Genomic DNA, 17941 nt, shown 5'->3' on the forward strand with positions numbered 1-17941 from the left:
AAGACAGGAATGTCCAAGAAGAAGAGATTGCTATTCTTATTATTCCAGAATTTCCCTAAAGGAACTCAATGCTATTTTAAACATAGAGAATAATAATGTGGTGATGATTATAATTTACATGTTCTTTAAGAAATCCAACAAACAAGGGAAAAAATGATAGTAGAACAATGACTTTTTCAGTAGTTCCCATTTGCATTGTTTTCTCCCCTACAATTGGGGGAGAGGAAGGGAGCTCCTGGAACCAGGTTATCAAATGGCTTTTGGGGAAAAGACTTAGAAGGAAAAGAGAAGGCTAGAATAATAAAGATGGAATGGAAGTTATTTCCTTTTTCTGGAACATAATCTCTTCTATGAGAATAAAAGTATTGCTGAGTAAAATTTTTATTAAAAAAGGGGGGAATTGTATGCTAAAAAGTCACTGGCAAGTGTTTGATTAAGTTTAAATGTGATCCATTATGCCTCTGGACATAGTTGAAAATAGGAGAAGGTAACAGACTATGGGACAATTTCATATATACTGGAGATTGCACAACTAGAACTAAAGGATATCCTATACAATTTAAATTAGGAACAAATAAAAGGAAGTACGACTTTAAGTATAGAGTAGCAAATGTATTCTCTAAATAGTCCAAAACATTAAATAAATTCAAGATTAGACAATTCATTAGTAACCAATTCGTAATAGAATATTTAAGGAAGCCAAGGTCCCTTGAAGATGACATTTAAGGTTTCTTCTAATACCAGATACTAAGAGAGCTGGAAAAGGCCTTTGATATCATCTAACCTAACCCCTTCATTTTACAATAGAAGAAACTGGAATTTGGAGAGGATAGTGATGTATCTATGGACATAAAGGCAGCAAAATCCATGATTCAAACCCGATTTCTCTGACTCCAAAATCAGTTCTCTTTCCATTACCAGACTGAGGCAGTGCAGTACAGTGGGAAAGTTTGTTTGAGTTGAAGTCAGAGGACCTGGGAGTAAAACCTAGCTCTTCAATTTACTATCTGTGTAACTTAAGGAAAGAAAGCCATGTAACCACTCTAGGCTCTAATTCTCCATCTACAAAATGAAAGGACAAAAAAAAAGATTACACACATCCTGCTTTTCTACAAAACACTGATCTAAAACAATCCATGTGTTTCTTGGCCAAGGATATGGAAATGGTCTTTGTGTCCTATTTACATATTTGTTAGAATTATCACCTTGTGTACCCCAAACACTTAGGGACCTCAGGAACAGAAAAACAAATGAGAGAAACATCTTTGTCTTCACTTTCCTAGGATTATTACCTCAACCTCAAGTTCAAGCTGTATCCCAGGCTTTTTGCATATCTGGATATGTTTAGCAATCAAGAAGAGAAGTATTATAGCAGGTTCATATAAACATGTTGCCCATTTCCACTGCATTGCTGTTGTCTTTCCATTCCCAAAAGATCTGGGACAAGAGCCATGAGAATCACGGAATCAAAGAACTTGAGCATCATGTGGATGAGTTACTGCCCCAGGACAATGACTTCTCTTTTTCACTGAACTGGATTGGGCATTGGGAGGAAGAACTTCCTTGAAGAGTTGACCATTTACATTTGGACTATTAGAGGAAATTACAAGTGAATTCTTGAATTGTACTATGGGCTGCCTTCTTGGTATTATTATCACAATAGTTCAAATGCTAATGCTTTGTGTCCCTTAAAAGCAGTAGTTAAAAATCTACATGTTCTCAAGTACAGATTCTAAAACCTTATAAATATAATTGAACTCAACTTAGAGTGAGGAAAGTGCCTTGAATGGGGAATAAAGGGAGGCAGGAGCTTGGAGAGTGGTCCAGAAAGGAAGATGGAAACTCACAAGACAAGAAAGCACCAACTTTTTTCATTCTCATTGCTCTTTTTTGCACTGCTTGACAGAAATTGTAGGGAATAATAGCTCGCATTTATATACCACTTTTAAGATTTGCAAAGCACTCTGCAAATGCTATCTCATTTGACCCTCACAACACCCCTGTGAAGTAGGGGCTGTTATTATCCACATTTTACTCATGAGGAAGTTGAGGCTTATAGAAATTAAGGGATTTGCTCAAGGTCACATAACTAGGAGGTGTCTAAGGGAGGATTAAAATTCAGGTCATTCTGACTCCCAAGTCCAGCACTCAATCCCTCCCATCACCTAGATGTCCTGGTTGCCTATAGCTACTACTCTTAATAAGGGCCAGATGACTAGTGGGCAAAGGATATTAAGAATTCTCTGCAGTTCAAAAATACCTCTCCAAAACATCCATTCATTGGAATTCATATGGATTAAAAATAATTTATCTTTTTAGGTGCAAATATTCTGGGCAGGATTAATATTTTTGGTCACTACCCCAAATTAATCATATAGCTTAACACAAGTGAAAACTGTAGAAAATAATTTTACTAGAGATTGAATAGGGGTGGGAAGTAGACCCGGGAAAGATCTTCTGGGGGGAGGAGGGAGAGTTTGATCATTTTGGAGCATGAACTACTTATAGGAAGGATAGGGCACCCTAATGCAAATACCAACAACAAGGAAATGGGTTCAGAGCAAGGACACATGTGATACCCAGACGAATTGTGTGTTGGCTAGGGGAAGGGTGGTGGGGGGGGGGGGGGGGAGGAGGAAAAGAAAATGATCTATTTCCAATGAATAATGTATGAAAATGACCAAATAAAATAATGTTTTAAAAACTAAAAAAAACTAAAAAAAATAATCCTAAAAGAGAATGAGGGTATCAAATGTCTGGCGAGAAAAGAAAAACCAGGACATGAAAAATGGAGAAAGGAAGATAAGAAGGAACCAATTCCCCTTATTTTGCATAGAATCCTGATGGCTACAGAAAAATTATACAAAGAATAATTAATACCTTGCCGTGATTGATGCCTATGACTCGTGTTTGAAGCAAAGTGACATGTAAGTTAAAATACTAATTATACTCTTTAGATACACTCCTTGAAGCAGTGTAACTCAAATCCAGAAAATTTACCATGGACTTTTAGGTCCACAAAATTAGAGATTTATTTATTTATTTATTTATTTTTAGATCCATGCCTAGTGAATCTCTTTACCAGCTTGCTCAGGCCCAAGGGGCCCTCAGGGAGTTATTATCAATACTTCCTTAGCATTCATAGAGCAAAAATCATTACTAGGCAAGAATGCTTCACCAATGGTGGTCCCTGTGACCAGAGAATCTAGCCAGAAGTCCTTCTTACACTGGGAAGGGTTTGTACAACAACAGCCCATAGCCATAGAAAACAGTACAACTCAGAACCAGAGTCAGAGTTAGATCTTTCCTGCTCTGCTTTTTTTTTTTTCAAGGTAGGCTTGTTACTTTGGGTAGATGTATCTTTTCTGTAAAGAAGAAGATAAGATCATTTAGTGAGAAATGCATTGTGGGAAGATGGTGGAATAGGACAAAAGATTAAGTCACTCCCAAATTTCCCTACAAATAATTAAGAATAGTACTTCTGAGAAAACTTTAAAGTGGCAAAAATAGTTGAGATGGGGAGAAACAATCATCCGCTATAGGACAATTTGGGAAGTACCTTGGAAGGCTCTACATGGTAATATGACAACCAAATCAATAGGTGGCAGGGCCTGGAGGAAGCTTGTAGACTACAGCCTCAGTTTTAGATCCTTCAAACAAATGACCATGAAGGGATTGAGCAACTGATTGGGAGAAGATTATGGGATTATGTGCACTGATTAGACACTGTATCAAATTGTGGCTGCAGAAAAGGAGTGGATATACATGAGTGAGTGTGGTTGGAAGGAGTTAAGAATCCCAGGAAAGCAGAATTCCTGATTGTGACTCCAGAAAAGAGGGGTAAGACAATGCTTACAGCCCCTGGAGAGACAGCCAGGAGGAAGAGCATTGAAGGTGACAGTGTTGCTGGGAACTTTGTAACATAGAAATTGGAAGATCTATGAAGTTAAAGACCCCTAAAGAGCTCAGGAAATGACAACAATAAAGCTGAACCCTGAAACCTTATCTCCCACATATCCAGAAGAACCCAATGCTAGCATAAAATTATCTATTAGAAATATGTCACTAAAAATAAAACAATAAAAAAAATAAGTAAGCAAAAAAGAGCCCAACCAATAGAGTTACTTTGCAAGTAAAGAAAACCAGTGTTCAAATTCTGAAGATAATGAAATTTTAAAAACTCACTTCCAAAACTTGAAACAAACTGTAAAATGAACATAAGCCTCAAAAGAGTTCTTAGAAGAGCTTTTAAGAAGACCTTAAAAACCAAATGAAAAAGGTTGAGGAAAACTTAAGGGAACAAAAGCAATGCAAGACAATTATGGAATAAAGATCAACCAATTGGAAAAAGAAATCCAAAAGTTTACTGAGGAAAATAACTGATTAACAATTAGAATTGGGCATAGGGAAGCAGATAACTTCTTAAGGCAAGAAATTAATAAAAAAAAACTAGATTTAAAAAAATAAAAAAAGAAAATGTGAAACATCTTATTGCAAAAGCAATTCACCTGAAATCAAAGAGAGAAAATATAAAATTTTTGGACTATCTGAAAGGGTAGTGATCAAAAAGTGTTTAGATACTATACTTGAAGAAATTGTTATTATTATTTTTTTAAATCCTTACCTTCTCTCTTAGAATCAGTACAGTGTATTGGTTCTAAGGCAGAAGAGTGGTAAGGGCTAGGCAATGGGGGTTAAGTGACTTGCCCAGGGTCACTCAGCTAAGAAGTGTCTGAGGCCAGATTTGAACCCAGGACCTCCCATCTCTGGGCATGGCTCTCAATACACTGAGCCACCCAGCTGCACCCTTGAAGAAATTATTAAAGAAATTTTCCTGAAGTTTTGGAACTAGAAGATAAAATAGAACTTGAAATAATCCAGAAGAACTCACATGAACATTATGACTGAGTTTTGTAATTCCCAGGTTAAGGAGAAAAAACAACAAGCAACTAGAAAGCAATAGTTAAAATACTGTGGAACTTTCAGACTAACACTAGGTTTAATAATGTCTATAGCAAAACAATGAAGGGCATAGAACACAATATTTCAAAGAGTAAAGGAGCTGGATTTACAACCAAAAATAATCTACTCAGGAAAGTTGAGTATTATCATTAAAAAAATGGCTACTTAATAAAATAAAAGACTTTCAGATATTCTTGAAGGAAAAAAAAGACCATAGCTGAATGGAAATTTTGATCTACAAGAATGAGAAGAAACATAAGAAGATAAACATGTAAGATGAATTATAAAGGATTTGAAAAGGTCATTTGCTTCTCATATGGGAAATGACAAATATAAAACCTTTAGGATGATATTAATTGAGTAGTTTTAAAGAGAATATATAGATAGGTCAAGTTGAAAAAAATTTAATGACTAAAAAATAAAACAAAATTGGATGGAGAGGGAGAAAATGAAACAATTATCTCATATTAAAAAGGTATGAATGAAAGAAATATTACAGTGAAGAGAAGTAGGGGATGGAGGGCTGATGGTGTTAGTATCCGATTCTCATCATATTTGGGTAAAAGAAAACCTACACCTAAAAAAGGGTAAAAATTTTCTTAACATATGAGGAAATAGGAAGGTGAGGGATAAAGATAAGAGAACAATAGAAGAAATATGGAGAAATAAGAGGATAAGAGGAGGGGGTAAAAGAGGAACCCTTTAAAGGATGAATAGATTAAGAACTAAGAGAGTAAGGTGAGGAGTTAAGGGAGAGAACCCTAGAAGGGTAGACTGATCTAAAAATAAATGGGTGGGAAGAAAATAAGGAAGAGACCCTTAGAAGAAGTGAGATTACGGAGGTAGTGGTTAGAAGAAAATAAGATTTCTGAGGAGGAATAGTATAAAAAAGATACAGAAAAGGAAAAATAGAATGAAGGGAAATACACAACTAAAAACTGTAATATGATTGGAATGAATTCTCAATGAAATGGATAGCAGAATGGATCAAAAATCAAACCCCAACCATATGTTGCTTAAGAGAAACACAGTTAAAAATGAGACATGCATAGAATAAAAATAAAGTAATGGAGTAAAACGTTATGCTTCAGTTGACAAAATATAAAATGGGAAGGCAGTATTGATCTCAGCTAAAATTAAAGCCAAAATAGATCTAAGTAAAAGAGATGAACATAGAAACTATACTATATTAAAATATATCATAGATAATGAAGGGGGTGGAGCCAAGATGGTGGCTTAAGAGCGGCAAAAGCCTGAACCACTCTAAGAATTCTCCCAAAACAAACTTAAAATGATGCCTCAAAAAAACTAAAGTCATAGATCCAAAAAAGAGAGGGAATAAGGGGGTTCTTCTATAGAAAACAACTTGAAAGGTAGGCAGAAAAAGTCAGTTTTCATGAGATAAGAGAAAACTGGAAGTAAAACTGCACACAGAGAAGTGCAGGCTGGCCACCCCACACCTACTGTGCCAGGTTCTGAGCTTGGGCATAGACCACTTTGGGGATCCTAGGACCCTGCCTAAGCCAACATGGGATTAACATTCCTTGAAATCCCAAACTCTGACACCAACCTACACTGAGCATCAGAAGTCTGTAGTTCTTGGCCCATTCAAGCCTTTGGTGAAGACCCTAGCCACAGAGAAAAATAGTTCATAGTGCTCTAAGTCATGGAAACCATCAGCAGAGGAGACAAAATCAGGAGTTTTCAGAACTCTTAGTTCATAGGCAAAAAAAAAAGAAGAAGAAGAAAAGAAAAGAAAAGAAAAGAAAAGAAAAGAAAAGAAAAGAAAAGAAAAGAAAAGAAAAGAAAAGAAAAAAGAAAAAAGACTGGGAAAATGAGATAACAGAAAAACAAAGAAACAAACAAAAAACCCTTAACCACTGAAAATTTTTATGGAGACAAAGAAGAGCAAGACGCTGATTCAGTATGGAATAGTGAGAGCAAAGCAACCACATGCAAAACGTCTCAAATAAAGCATTATCCATACTAAGCCTATATGTACCAAATAGTATAGCATCCAGATTTTTCAAGGAAAAACTAAAGGAATTACAAATATAAATGAAAAACAAAACTAAAATAGTAGGAGACTTTAAACTTCCCTTCTTTGAACTAGAAAAATCTAACCAAAAAAAAAAACAAATAAGAAAGGAGTCAAGGAGATTAATACAATCTTAAATTATTTAGATATCTGGAGAGAACTGAATGGAAACAGAAAGGAGTATACCTGTTTCTCAGTGGGTAATGGTACCTTTACAAAATTGACCTGAGTTAAGACAAAACACCTTTATAGCTAAATGCAGAAAAGCAGAAATTTTAAATGCATCTTTTATAGATTGTAATACAGTAAAAATCATATTTATAAGTCATTGAAACACCTGATGAAAATTAGAGACTAAATAACATAATCTTACAGAATGTATGGATTAAAGAACAAGTCCTAGAAACAATAAATAATTTCATTAAAGAAAATGATAATAATGAGGGAAATATGCCAAAATCTATGGGATACAATGAAAGTAGTAATTAGGGAGAAATGTATATATCTAAATATTAATATCAAAAAATAAAGAACATATCAATGAATTGGGTATACAATTAAAAAAACTAAAAAAAATACATTAAAATTAAAAATTAAAAACCAAATTGGAAATCCTAAAAACTAAAAGTGAAATTAACAAAATTAAATTTAAGAAAGTAATTGCGTTAATAAATAAAACTGATTTGGTTTTACGGAAAAAATGAACAAAATAGATAAACCATTAGTTAATTTTTTTAAAAGAGAAGAAAACCAAATCACTAGGATCAGAAATGAAAAGGATGAACTTACTATTAATGAAGATAAAATTAAAGAAATTATTAGGTATTATTTTGCCTAATTATATGCCACCAAATTTAAAAATTAAGTGAAATGAAAGAATACATACAAAAATATAAATTGTCTAGACTAACAAAGGAAGAAATAGTTATCTAAAATAAACTTGTTTTAGAAAAAGAAAAACATGCAAACCATAAATTAATTTTTAAGGAAAAAAAGCATCAGATACAGTTTGTATATACAAATGAATTTTACCAAACATTCAGAGATATTCTAATTCTAATATTTAATAGATTATTTAGAAGAATTGGTAAAGAAGGTGTTCTGGCAAACTCTTTTTATGAAACAAATATAGAACTTATACCTAAAGCAAGAAGAGCAAAAATAGAGAATATTATAGGCTAACATTAATGAATATAGTAAAAAATCCTAAATAAAATATTAACCAGGAGACTACAACAATATATCACTAAGATTATATATTCTGATCAAGATGTATACTGGTAGCCAGGATGGTTTACTATAAGGAAAATTTTAGCATAATTTATTATATTAACAATAAAAGTAACAAACATCACATGAGTATTATCAATTCAGATAGAAAAAAGCTTTGGTCAAAATCAACACTAACATCTGTTAAAAACACTTGAAACATAAATATAAAATATAAAAATTAAATTAACAAAATTAAAAACATAAAAATTCTTTAGAATGATAGTAAGTACATTCCTACAACCATTAGCAAATATTTGTAATGGTGATAAATTAAAAACCTTATAAAATCAAGAGTGAAATAAGGATGCCCATTTTTACTGGTGTTATTTAATATTGTATAAGAAATGTTAGCAATAGCAATAAGAAAAAGAAAATGAAGGCATCAGAAAGGGCAAAGAGGTAATAAACCTTTGTATTTGTCATAATATTTATATGGAAAAATTTAAAGATCAAACTGAAAAATTAGTTGATTCTTTTTTAAGTAGCAGGATTACATAATAAAGCCACAAAAATCATCGGTATTTCTCTATATCACTAACAAAATCATGCAAGGAGACCTAGTAAGAGAAGTCATTTAAAATTACCATAGATAGAACAAACTACATAGGAGTGTACCTGCCAAAATGAACTCAGTAACTTTATGAACATCTTAAAAATTTTAATTATGTATTATATATAACATATAATAATAATTATGACACTTTTAAAACAAATAAAATCATGTTGAAATGATTGGAGAAATATTAATTGTTCATGGGTGGGCAGAGCCAATATAATTAAAATGACAGTTCTAACTCATTTACTTATTCAATGCCATGCCTATTAAACTGCCAAAAAATAGTTTTATTGAACTAGAAAAAATAATGAAAATCATTTGAAAAAATGAAATATCAAAAATATCAAAGGAATTAATTTTGTAAAATGTAAAGGAAGGAGACCTGTAAGTAACAAATTTTAAACTATATTATAAAGCAGTAAAACATAAACTTTATAAAGCAGTAAGAAAAAAACTATCTGGTACCATCTAAGAAATAGAAAAGTAGATCAGCAGAACAGAATAGAAATACAAAAACAAGAACAAGAACAAGAACAACAACAACAACAATAAAAAAGTTATAGTAGCCTTGTATTTGCCAAAAATAAAGATCCAAGCTTTTGGGATAAGAATTTGCTATTTGGTAAAAATTGTTGGGAAAACTGGAAAGCAGTTTGGCAGAAACCAGATATAGACTAATATCCTACACTCTTTAACAAGATCAAAATGGATATATGATCTAGGCATAAAGGGAGATATCATAAGTAAATTATAGCATGAAACATATTACCTATCAATTTCATGGATAGGAGAAGAATTTATGAATGAACAAGAGACAAAAAAGCATTGTGAGATGTAAAAAAGACAATTTTGCATTAAATTAAAAAGATCTTCAATTAAAACTAACGTAGCTAAGATTAGAAAGAAAGCAGAAAATTGTTGGGGGTAGTGGTGGTGGTATTTATAAACAGATTCTTAAATAGAACTCTCACATCTAAAACATATAATCTTATATTTTTGAAAAAAAAAACAAAGCAAAATGTAAATATATGAAAAATTCCTTAAATCATTATTAATTACATGAATACAAATCAAAATAACTCTGAAATATCATTTTATACCTCTTAAGTTAAAATGATAAAATGACATATATTGGAGGGGATGTGGGAAAATGGGAACACTAATACACTTTGGTGAAACTGTAACTTCATCCAACAATTTTGGAGAGCAATTTGGAATTATGCCTAAAAAGTTATAAAACTGTATATGCCATACCTGATAATAACGTCATTAGGTTTGTCAAAAGGAAGAGAGTTTATATGTTCTAAGATACTTATAGCAACTTTCTTTGCAGGGGTGAAAAACTAGAAACTGAAGGGATACCCCCCTTAATTGAGGAATGGCTAAATGAGTTGTGACATAGGATTTTTTTTTTTAAGAGCTGAACAAATTTTATTGAAGAGGAACTCCTTTCTCAGAGTTATGAGCAACTACTTTGAATAATTTTGAAGCACTACAAAAAAAAAAACAAAACCAAAGTTTAGATTAGACCTATCTGACTACTACTGTGCATAAAGAAATGATGAGCAAGTTAATTTAATTTTACTTTTTTAAGCAATGTTTTTTATTTTTTTCCATGGTTACACAATTCTTATCTCCCTTCCCTCTTCCCTCCCCACTCCCAAAGATGACAAGCAGTATCACTGGGTTATACATATATTGTAACTCAAAATCTATTTCCATATTATTCATTTTTGTAATAATTTTTAAAAACTAAAACCACAAATCATATACCCATGTATACAAATGATAAATCATATGTTTTCTTCTTTTTTCTACTCCCACAGTTCTTTCTCTGGATGTGGATAGCGTTCTTTCTCATAAGTCCCTCAGAATTATCCTAGATCATTTCATTGCTTTTAGTAGCAAAGCCAATTACATTTGATCATCAAATGTTTCAATTACCGCGTATAATGTTCTCCTGGTTCTGCTTATTTACTCCACATCAGTTCATGTGGGTCTTTCCAGTTCTTATAAAAATCCATCGATTCAGGGGGCAGCTGGGTATCTCAGTGGATTAGGAGCCAGTTCTAGAGACGGGAGGTCCTAGGTTAAAATCTGGCCTCAGCCACTTCCTAGTTGTGTGACCTTGGGCAAGTCACTTAACCCCCATTGCCTAGCCCTTACCACTCTTCTGCCTTGGAGCCAATACACAGTATTGACTCCAAGACGGAAGGTAAGGGTTAAAAAAAATCCTTCGATTCATCATTCCTTAGAGCACAATAGAATTCCATCACCATCATATACTACAACTTGTTCAGCCAGTCCCCAATAGAGACATTCCCTCATTTTCCAATTTTTTCGCCACCACAAAAGATACAGCTATAAATATTTTTGTACAAACCGATCCTTTCCCATTTTAAAAAATCTTTTTAGGATACAAACCTAGCAGTGGTTTTACTGGATCATTTGGGCATAATTCTAAATTGCCTTCCAGAATGCTTGGATCAATTCACAATCCTGTAAACAAATTCTATTAATAAAAAACAAAAACAAAACAAGGACCTTATGGTCATCCAAAAGAATATGGTGAACTTGAAGAAAAGACTACTAGTAATAGCAGTAGAGGATCTATAAGTAGCAGAGAGGAACAAGGAGGATAGCACTTCCTCCTAGCCCAATGTGCAAGGAGTCTTAAAATTGTACTCAGTACTAGGGAAGCTGGCCAGGGATGCAGTGCCTTCTGTGAGAAGTTAGAATTCTACAAGAGTAGGAAGATGGGATTCTGTAGGACAGAAAGAAAGGGGAGAAATAGAAAAGGGCTCAGGAGAGATAGAACTAAAGTAAATGAGGATGAAAAAGTGAAAAATGGTAGTAATTTTCCCCTAGACATCTATCTCCTCACAGTATAAATTGGAGTGGGAAAACTATACAAGTTATATATGATGGGCAGCTACCATTTGCCTGAGGATTACACATGAGAGTCTTATGCCAATAGAGAGCAACACCAACTAATTCCATCCCAAATAATAATAGGGAAAAAGAAAATACTTGGTGACTGGGGTTCTCCGAAGTTTGACTGGATAGACATCCAGTCCCAATTTCTTTGCCACATCCCAAGATAGTAGAATATTGTATTAATTAGAATCTTGAACTCTAGAGACTACATTTCCCACAATCCCCTTTTCCCTTTCATGTACATGCCTCATGATATTGATTTCATATTTGGTTTCGGTTCTGCCTGGGGCAAGCTTTCTGGATAGATGTGGAGGCGGGGGAAACTCATGGTCTTTCCTAGCTTTACCTTTCCTTTTGCTTCAAGTTAAATATTTATTAAGTATTATTAAATATAACACTTGGAGTATTAGATATTAATTTTAATCTTTACAATATGATCTCTGAAGTCAGAAAATACCATGTAAATATGTTTCACTCCTGATTAGGCCTGGTGTCTTGATGCCCTGGTCAAGGGGTTCAGGTGGAAACAAGCCTAGTACTGGAGGGTCTGGCATTGGTAGCAAAAGTCTCAGACAATGGTTAAGGAAGACTGAGGGATTTTGGATTTCCTCCCTCTTCCAGTAGGAAAGAGCCACACCTACTGAATATAGAGCCCAATGCTAGGTACAAAGAGACACGATTTAAATAAAACAAGCTTCCTTCAGCAGGTTAATTTTAGGAAGAAAAAGAAAAGGAAAGACCTATTTGAAATGATGAAGAGTTAAGTGAATAGAACCAATAGAACAGCAACAGAAATATTGTTTGAAGAATAACCTGTGTATGCCCACCACCAGAGAAAGAACTGATGCATAGAAACAAGACAGTTTTATATATACATAGAGCTTTTTGTTAAATGATGCTTTCTCTAGTGCATGGAGGGAGGGCAGTGGGAGAGATACTTTGTGTGTGTGAGAATTTTAATGTAACAAACAAGTAACTTTTTTTAAGAAAAGGAGGGAGGGAAGGTGAAAGGTAGATATGGAGAGATGAGTTAAAGAGGTTTGGAAGGGTTATAACAATTATGATGAGGAATCAATAAAAGATTAATAAAAAGGATTACCCTACAGAGATAGAGACCCATACAAGGTTAAGAAAGTCCAAATTCCAAATGAATCCAATTAGAAAATGGACTTTATAAAAAAATACTCAGTGTCACAAGAGAAGGAATAGAGAAGGTAGATGATGGGGGTTTTACAGATTTAAAAATTAGCAGGGCAGAAGTACTGGAAAGAGAAAGGACTACTTTAGGTTTTCCCCTTTCTCTTAAGTTAATCAGAACCCTTAAGGTAAAACTTGTCATTATCCTATCTACGATAGGGTCATTTGGTTGTACTGGACTTCCCTGGATACTTGAACCAACACTGTTTTACCATTCCAAAGAAGGTTTGAAACAGGTCTAGGCTTTAAAGGCATATTGCAGCTGAAGGCTCTGCCACTTGCATATGGTGAACCTGAATCACTGAGCTATTTTTATGGTATATTTTTTAGATGTCACATTTTTTAAGGCAGTTAGATAGCACAATGGATAGAACAACAAGCTTGGCATCAGGAAGACCTGAGTTCAAATGCATCCTCAGATAATTACTAGTTATGTAACATTGGACAAGTCACTTGACCTCCTTTTGTCTTAGTTTTCTTATCTGTAAAATGAAAATAGTAGGGGGGGGCAGAATGGATAGAGTGGTGAGTCTGTAGTTGGGAAGATTATTCATCTTCTTGAGTGCTAATCTGGACTCAGACACTTTTTTAGCTGTGTGACCCTAATCAAGTCACTTAATTGTATTTGCCTCAGTTCTTCATCTATAAAATGAGCTAAAGAAGGAATTGGTAAATCTCTCCAGTGTCTTTGCTAAGCAATTCCCAAAAAGGGTTATGAAGAGTTAGCCCTGACTGAAACCACTGAACAACAAAAAATTTGGAGGCTACCAGGTGTTTCAGAATAGATAGAGCACCAGCCCTGGAGTCAAGAAGACCTGGATTCACATCTGACCTCAGACACTTCTGAGTGCTATGATCCTGGCCAAATCATTTAATACCATTTGCCTCAATTTCCTCATCTTGTAAAATGAGGTAGAAAAGGAAGTGTCCACTACTCTAGAGTCTTTTCCAAGAAAATCCTAAATGGAGTCACAAAGAGTAGGATGTGACTGAAATAACTGAATAACAAATGGCACTCACTGTCTAGGTTTGTTGTGAGGACCACGTGAGATAATAATGGCAAAGCACTTAGCTCAGTGCCTGGCACATGAGCTATATAAATGTTAGCTATTATTATGATGATGCTAAAACATCCTTTTTCTTATTGGTAGTTTACAGAGTGTAGAAGACAATTCAGTGATATGAAAGGAGTATTGTGAAATAAAGTATTACTTACCAGAGACACCACCAGACACATAAACACCCAGTGCAACGGCTGCTGAAAAGCCAGCATTTATGGTTATAATTTGACCCAGGATCCCCCGGCTGAGGACTGCTTGGGCTATACTACCACATCCAAGGACCTAGAGAGTGAAAGGAAGAAGACAAAAGGTAAACCAGATTGCTCATGTCAAAGTAAAAGGCAATAGAAATATATACTAAAATCTATTCATAGTGGCATCTTGGGGAGTAATACAACCAAAACAAAGTATAACGCCAATTGATTAGAGAACAGATAATTAAGTTTTTGTAAATGAATGTAATGGACCCTACTGTGCTATAAAAAAAACAATGAAATAGAAAAAAGTCTGGAGATACTTGAATGAATTGGTAATAATTGAAGTAAGTAAAACCAGGAAAACAATACACAAAATAAGTGTACCAGTGTTAATGTAAAGAATGACATAAAATAAAATAAAAACTGAACACAGTATAATTATAATGACTAAGTGGGCTGCAAAGAAGAAATATAAGAATGTCTTTTCCCCTTCTTTGCAGTGATTGGGGACTTTAGATATGGGATATTGCATATAATACTGGACATGGTCAATGGACTTCTTAGTTTTGCTAAACTTTTTTAATGCCTTTTAAACTCTTTGTTAAAAAGAGATTCACTTTTCTTTCTAAACCTGTGTTTTATTTTATGAATTTGAAAACATTATTTTCAAAAGGGGTTCATAGGCTTTAGAATATAAGGGAATATAGTGGAAAATGAAGGTGATATAAAAACAAAAGATATCAATAATTTTTTTGAAGACTTAGGCACTGCCATCTAAATACTCCCTAAATTGTGGCTGTTCTTCAGTTGTTTCAGTCTTGCCTGACTCTTTGGGACTCCATTGAGGGTTTTTTGGCAAAAAATTTTGATCCAAAATTTTCAGCAAATTTTCACCAGAGTGGTTTGCTATTTTCTTCTCCAGTGGATTAACTGGAAACAGTGACTTGCTCAGGGCCAAATAGCTAGTCTGAGAAAATAAGTCTTCCTGACTCCAGGCCTGGCACTTGATCCACTGTTACACCTCACTGCCCATGTTGCCTCCAAGAAAACTAGATCAAATAAAGTCAAATAGGCATTTGTTAATTAATTTGTGTCAGACACTGTGTTAAGTGAAAGGTACAAACTTCCTGCTCTTTCCTTCAAGGAGAACACAGTCTAATAAGGGAGATGAGAGGCAAACAACTATGTACACATAAGACACAGACAGGGTAAATTGGAGACAATCCAAAAGCCAGTCTGAAAAGCACAACACATAGACACCAATACAATTATATAAATAAGGGCATAGCAAACTATTCACGTGTATCTTTGAGTAGAGAGTTATTGTCTAATAAATGTAATCAGAAAGAAATCACCTCGAGGTCAGCAAATGGACTTTGAGAGTTATTTAAATGATTGAAGAGAAGCAGTAGGGTGAGAAAAAATGTGGCACTCATTAGAGACTGCAATATGATGGAAGTGATCATGAGTCAATCTGTCTTGGTAGACTGGAGAAATGAGGGAGTTTGGAGACAGTCTAGTTTAGGGATTTGTAAATGAGGTGGAGCACTGCCCCATGACCTCCTCCTAACTGATGAAAGCCCCAAATGTTTATTTTGGTAATGTGTGATTCACTTCTTATGGAGAGACTACTCCTAGAAATAGCTTTCATTTTGACTTGGAGAAGTTTCCCAATTTAAAGGACTATAGTAGGTAGGATCATTCTCCTTACAAAAATTATCCATTTTCTTTTCTGACCAAATTTGTGATTTTTCCAAGTGTAGAATTCCTAGTGAAGACCTTCCTCTAATTCCACTGGAGATTTATACCCTGTGATCTTAAGAGAGTTTTCTTCAGACACTGAGATGTTAAGTGACTTGCCCAGGGATGCATAGCTAGTATTCATCAGAGGACTCGAACCCGAGCCCAAGCCAGGGGACAGAGAATATTTAGTGAGGTCTTGAGAGATTCAATAGTAATGGTTCTCCCATTCTGTTTTGTGGTATGACCTCATCACATTCCTAAGGAGGAAGAAAATGGAACAAAGGTGAATTTAAGGAGGCATTGCATCCCTCTGTGTTTAAAGGTCCAGTGGCCACTATATTCTACTTCTGTTTGTTCCACTCGATTTTTACTAAGTTATGTACTTTTTCTCTGCAGCTTTTCTTATGTATGTGCATTGTCTCTCCCAATAAATTGATTGGCTCTTTACACAACAGTTCCTCAATAATATCTATTCAATGGATGTCTAATATAACAATCGGTGTTCAATAATGTCAAGTTGACAAGCATTTTGGAGAGTAGAGTCAAGATTGAAAATGACCTAGAAAGATTGGAAAAATTAGAAACTTCCAAAACATTCATCAAAGAAGAAAATTTAGACTATTTAATCACACAAATACAAGGTCAAAGAGAACAGGTTAGACTCCATAGAAGGTAAGACCTGAATGAAAAACCAGGTGATTCCTCACTGCTACCAAAATGACTATAATATAAACAAAATGAATTTCCAAATGAAGTCAAACACTGAGTAATTGTCATGACCAATGTTGGCCAAAGAAAAGAGTACCTTATTCCTTTCAGGAGAGAAATGGGATATAAGGAGCTGAGTCACTTGGTTTGTTTCACTATTTTGTTTGTTACCAGAAAATTTTTAGGGAGAAAGAAGTGAGGGTGAAGTATATCCAGAAACCACTGCCATATAACCACACAACAAAAGGCATCAACAAAAGTTGAAAAAATATAAATATCTGTAAAGAACATACACAAGTTAGCACAGCCATAAGTCATTCTCCATTTTTCTCAAGAGTGAACCACAAATTAATGAGCTTAAACTGTAGTATGAGAGATAAGGTAAAAAGAAGAATTTTCTGACAGTGGCATTTGCTAAATAGGTCAGTAAAGGCATTATGGAAGAAATTTCTTTAAATATCTTAGAGTCATTTTATTTGGAGCAAGAAAAAACCTTAGAAATCATTTAGTCCAGGGCAGTTAGGTAGCACAATGGAAGAAGGCCAGGTCTGGTGATGGGAGTCTCTGGGTTCAATATCTAGCCTGAGATACTTCCTAGCTATGTGATGCTGGACAAATCACTTAATCCCATATGCCTAGCCTTTACCACTCTTCTGCCTTTGAACCAATGCTTAGTATTGATTCTATAACAGAAGGCAAGGCAAAGGTCTTTAAAATATTGCATGCCCTTTGATCATACAAGAATATACCACTACTGGTTTTGTACCCCAAAGAGATAAAAAAAGTTTGTACCTAAGTATTTATAGCTGTGCTTTTTGTGGTGGCAAAAAATTAGAAAGTGAGGGGGTGTCTCTTAATTGGGGAATATGATGGTGATGGAATACTATTGTGCCATAAGGAATGATGAACTGCTTGATTTCTATATGAACTGGAAAGACCTCCATGAACTGATGCAAAATGAAATGAGAAGAATGAGAAGAACCAGGAGAACATTGTGCACAGTAACTGAAACATTGTGGAACAAACAAATATAATAGACTTTGCTACTAATAGTAATGCAATGATCAAGAACAATCCCATGGAAGTTAGGAAAAAGAATGCTATCCACATCTAGAGATAGAAATATAAGAGTAGAAATATAGAAGAAAAATATACACTTTGTCACTTATTTAGGTATATGATTTGGGGTTGGAGTTTGTTTGTTTATTTGTTTTTTACGGATAAGACATAGAGGTCTTTTAGACCCAGCTATTTTATCTTTATTTTTGAA

At 34.3% G+C, this 17941-nt stretch overlaps 1 protein-coding gene across 12 annotated transcripts in view; it reads right to left on the bottom strand.

The window, feature by feature from the left end:
* The window catches only part of AQP9 (aquaporin 9), a 94056-nt gene that overhangs the window by 13857 nt on the left and 62258 nt on the right, over positions 1–17941 (bottom strand). For all 12 annotated transcript variants that reach the window (XM_007479679.3, XM_007479675.3, XM_007479673.3 and 9 more), the window contains one exon: positions 14179–14305. In XM_007479679.3, coding sequence (XP_007479741.1) covers positions 14179–14305 — 127 coding nt within the window. The remainder of the gene's footprint in view (positions 1–14178; positions 14306–17941) is intronic.

Source organism: Monodelphis domestica, chromosome 1 (genome assembly GCF_027887165.1).
Source record: "Monodelphis domestica isolate mMonDom1 chromosome 1, mMonDom1.pri, whole genome shotgun sequence".
Classification (NCBI taxonomy): domain Eukaryota; kingdom Metazoa; phylum Chordata; class Mammalia; order Didelphimorphia; family Didelphidae; genus Monodelphis; species Monodelphis domestica.